General features: G+C 37.4%; 1 protein-coding gene across 1 annotated transcript in view; it reads left to right on the plus strand.

Moving 5' to 3' along the window:
- Positions 1 to 3,885: 3,885 nt before the first annotated feature.
- LOC138050496 (prothymosin alpha-A-like) overlaps positions 3,886 to 5,000 on the plus strand; it is a 4,775-nt gene continuing 3,660 nt past the window's right edge. The window contains exon 1 of the mRNA XM_068896819.1: positions 3,886 to 4,096. Coding sequence (XP_068752920.1) covers positions 4,015 to 4,096 — 82 coding nt within the window. The 5' untranslated portion in view covers positions 3,886 to 4,014. The remainder of the gene's footprint in view (positions 4,097 to 5,000) is intronic.

Below are 5,000 nucleotides of genomic sequence, written 5' to 3' on the forward strand. Positions count from 1 at the left end.
TTTGCAATTTTACGTCTACGTCATGCAGAGTAACTTGTGTTGAAATGTGTGGCGCATGTGCAGCACGATCGTATTTCCATAGCCGTTTTTAAACTCTCTTTAAACTCCCTATCGACGTCGAATGACATCAGCTGATTTTCAACGCGTTGAATCCATCGTAAAACAAGGACAATTCCTATTGTGAATTAACATCATAGTATATAGATTTAGCCAAGCCTAAAAGAGGAGCCCCCGTTTCTAACCCCAGAAAGCAAAATAGTGTATATGGAATTAATTATGCTTCTGCATAAAGTACATTTAATCGCCATTAATGTATGCAGTTTACAGTGATCAAACACCTCTGAACTGACAGCAGTAAACAAACAAGTTTTGCAAACAATAGCAACAACTAAAACTGAAATACATGCAAAGTAATCTCTTTCACAACATTTAATTTTCCTTTTGACAGTTAATCTTTAGTCGAGGCAATATGGCCCAGTGGTTAGGGCGCTTGCCTTGAGATCCGCACTTCCCGGGTTCAAGACCCGCTCTGACCACTCGTTAAATTTGTTCCTGGTAGTACCTGGATCAATTTCCCAGCTGCATTTGTAAATAGCCAACTGGTTTGCTTCCAGCCAGGTGGGATTCTTAACAGTCGTTGTTGTTCTGTTCTGTCGTTTCGTTAATTGCGCTTCATTGGCCCTGAAAAGCCCTTATGAGGAGCGGTCAATTAAGTATTTATTATATTGTATGACACCCTTTCTCTTCTGGATAATCCGGGAGACTCCAGTTTTGGACCGTATCTCCCGTATCTCCCGTATCTCCGGTATCTCCCGTATCTTTAATCTCCTGATTAAACGCCGGAGTTTGTCATTTTTAGAGAGAATCGACTTTCACATTGCGCTTAATCTGCTGGGATGAGCACGTCAAGAGCATTGCATCATCTTGCAGTGGGACGCTCGCCAGGCTAAGGAAGATCAATAACTTTACGCCTTTCTCCTTAGAAAGCATTTGGCCTAGAGCCTTGTACTATCTCGACTTGAATATGTTCACACTGTATTCTATCCATCTGTTAAAGAGACTACAGCGCATGCAATACTTGCAATTGCTTTTTTGTTAATCAATAATAACTCTTGGAAGTGTTGCTATTAACGGATTGTAATTTGAGCGATAATGTGATTGTTCCGAAATAATCAAATCAAGTCAAACGTTGCAATGCTAATGACATATTTTTCGCGCGTTGTGTGCCAGTGTACGTAAAAGACGTAATATGACGAAATCACAAAGGGCGTCACAAGCGTTGTGAATTCTTTTATCATCCCATCCTTATGAGTTCTCAATATTTGAAGACTTTGGGGGTTGACAGCCCTGTACTTTTATTTATGTGGAACTTGATATAGTTAGTTCTTAAGGCTTATTCATGTGTGCTGCAAATCAATGCTTTTGTACATTCCTTGAGATCTCCCTTCCGCATCCACTGCCATGTTTTCTCCCATTCCACTCCCATCATGTCTCTTACATAATTCCCATGCAATAGAGAATCTAACATTCTCTATTTTCACTTTGAAACTGCTCGTAACGATTTGGTTTTAGAATACTTCGCCCACGTTGTAGGACATGAACGAGATGGAATAATCGCGAAAGACTTATGATAGAGCAAAGTTATAACTTTGTGTGCTGCAAATCAATGCTTCTGTACATCCCTTGAGGTCTCCCTTCCGCATCCACTGCCATGTTTTCTTGCCGCTAAGGAGTAAAGGGTGTTAAAAAAATGACTATGGTAACGGCAATGCCACAAAACGATAACATCAATCAAGTATTTTAGCATAAAGTTATTACGCATACTGTGACGACGACGTAAGATGGCCAAATTCGAGGTTTTCAATATAAAGAGAGCATAGAATTGTTAACGTTTCATTTCTCTAATTTTACTCACAAACCTCTCGTACTAATTATTTTCGGACACATCGCCTACATTGTACGATGTCAGCGCGTTGAATGATCGAGGAAGGCGCATCGCGCAAAGTTCGCCGACGTCGCTGTCCTAGACATTAAATTCATTAACCAAGGGTGACAATAACAGTTACGAAAAGATCATCTAAGATTATAAGTACGTGGTATTCTTTACTTCTAATGCTGAACAGCCCGCAACAACGCAAAATAACAGCTATTGTGCTGCAGTTTCATAGAACGGAACCAGTAGAAAACAATAATTTATTGTTAAAACGTACTCGTTTCCACTGTTACAATATTGTGGTTTAGCCCGCTTGGCAAATCACAAGGAGTAACTTTTTTTTCCTTACAAGTTCTGGATACGTGGTTTCCTACTACAAAACTCGTGTTTGGTAATAAGCTGCAAAGACACCATAGGATGACCTGGTAATTTCAGATAAGTACTCCTGCAATTAGTAATTAATATAGTATCAGGACGGTCACATATATATTTATTACAGGTCAAAACTCAAACGATTTTAGCAAGATATGATTCTAGACTTTCATGGAAAGAAAAAAACTTCCTGGATATATATGGAGGGGTTTGCTGTTTTGTCGTCTTTGTTAAAAAAAAAATACAGTAATATATTGCTTAAAACAAGTCGTAATCGTTCGTTTGCCTTATATAATTTATTTTACAGCTTGCAATAGGCGGTAATATTTAAATTCCTCTCAGTTAGCAATATTTTTTAGAAAGGTGGGTGGAAATGGTGATTTCACCACATGACACGCGATATGGGACAATCAGGACTGAGTGTCTGGCTTGCTCACTGTGTACGTAATGAGGTTCTCGATCCGCCTTTGGAAAATATTGTATACTCTTAGTTTGGTAAGTCTTGAGAAGAATGGCATTCTTTACGTCAGTAATACTGTAACTTGGAAGCCCACGATACAAAAAAAGATATTTTCAACAAGTAACACTTTTATGCTCGCTTGCTTAGTGGTGAACTGCTATGAGTGAGATAAGCTCAAGTGCCTTATGTGAATTTTTTCGCTTTTCCTCTCAGTCATACAATTTCAAGAGTCGCTGAAAGACGGGTGGGTGACTAGCAACTTTTTTAAATTACTGAGGCAAAGCCAGACTTCAGCTTCCGTAAAGAAAGCATTTGTAATTGTTCGAAGCCGAATATTGGAATATACGCCCCTAAAACTTGACGAAATCATTTCAGCATCAATTTAATTTTAAAGTGGCCTCAATAACAGCAAATTTACCAAAAAAATAATGTAGGTAGTATTGTTTTAATAAAATATTTTTATCGTGTAGTGTAAGAGTTATTAATCACTTCAAAATTAAGGAGAAAAAACTTAAAAATATATAGCCATATTCTATATACGATTAACTGTTACTTTAAACTTTATTTAATTATGTTTGCTCCCTCTAAGTGCAAAGCAACTTAAGAGCGCCACCTTAAAGGAATAAACGTTTAAACATACGCGTAACCTCAAGGGCGTGTATTTTCAGAATTTACACGGATTTGTTTTAAAATTACCCAGGTAACCATTAAAAAAATTCCATAATATTACTAAGGGAAAACATCCCTGAAGTACATAAAGAGAGAGAAATTATTTTAGATTTTAGAGTTTCCATTTTTAGCCCAGAGAGTGGGTCCAATACTATGGTTTGCATTTTGCTTTGAAACGGTAAAGTGGAGATGGGCTGCAAATAAATGGGCTGACAACAAGAAAGTGCAATGACAATTGCTAACTTGATGTGAAAATGTGACAAACGTTTCCACAAGAACGCCAAATAAAACCCCTAACTCTTGGGAAAGAACCAGGGTATCAAAAATAGCACGCTTTTGCGGGCGATAAGTGATACTGCTGATTTCGGCCTCACTCGAGTTTCTCTATTGTTGCGTTTCCTTAACAATTTACACTACGCAAAAGCGTGATATTCAGAGGATATCATTGAGGTTATGATCATGAATGACTCTATTATTTCAAAACCTATAAATTGCAGAAGAAACCTACAGGAATTGTCACTTCAAGCCTCAGCATCGTTGAAGAACTAGCTACTGAAGTTGAGACAAAACGTAACAAGACATGGCATCCAAGACTTTGCTTCTTTTTTGTTTCTTTGCTTTATTGAGTCCCTTTTGGAGTCTTCCTTTGCCTCTCCCTGATGGTAAGAGTTTATTCAGATTACTTCAATTTACCTCTTTTGCTATTGCATCTGTTGATCAGTTAACTTAATCATTTGGAGTTTTCCTCTCCTCGTTCAAGTTACGTTAAAAGACGTGTGACATGTCATAAACATTAGACCGATGCTTAAATTGAAAATGTTTATCTAAAAGCCCCCCAAAAAAGGTTAAAATCAGTATTTTTTTTTCTTTCCCAGCAGAGAAATGTTGTTTTCATAGTATTTATAAGTTAAAAAACATTTCTCTAAAAACATTTCTGTAAAAACATTTCTGTAAAAGTATATGTCTAACCATGATAAGGTGTGTATAAATTTGACACTCGTCAAATCGAAAACTCATTTATTTTGATTATTCAAAATGCCATTGTTTTTCAACGTGAACACTGACCCAAAGAGCGGTCAAGAGTAACGTTATTTTTACAGTTATTGATAACAGGTCTTTCCTAATGTGGACTTCACTCATAAAGATCCATGGTGAAACGATATATTAGCGGAGAAGGACCAAGAAGGATCCTCATTTCCTTATACTTTTTTGAGTCAAAGATTTTATCAAATTACGCTAGTTTATGAGGCAACAAGTGGCACTTGTGATCAAGCATTTTTGAGTCTAGCATTTAAAAGCGATCGCACAAACGTGGATTTCGGATTTAACTTACTTTTCTTTCATTTCCTATGTTGAACGAAGGAATATATAACTAATTCGAACCAACAAGGGAGACATACGCAACCACACGGATTGACTCTTAACGACATCCGGTATTATGCATCTCCGCCGTTCGCTCAAGCCTTCGATGGAGCTCACATTATCTTTCTAATATTTCAATGTAGCACACGTAAAAGCCTTCCACTTGATACCAATCTTTTCTTCCGACACGCAATGAAGGTATCA

Source organism: Montipora capricornis, chromosome 6, assembly GCF_036669925.1.
Source record: "Montipora capricornis isolate CH-2021 chromosome 6, ASM3666992v2, whole genome shotgun sequence".
Lineage (NCBI taxonomy): Eukaryota > Metazoa > Cnidaria > Anthozoa > Scleractinia > Acroporidae > Montipora > Montipora capricornis.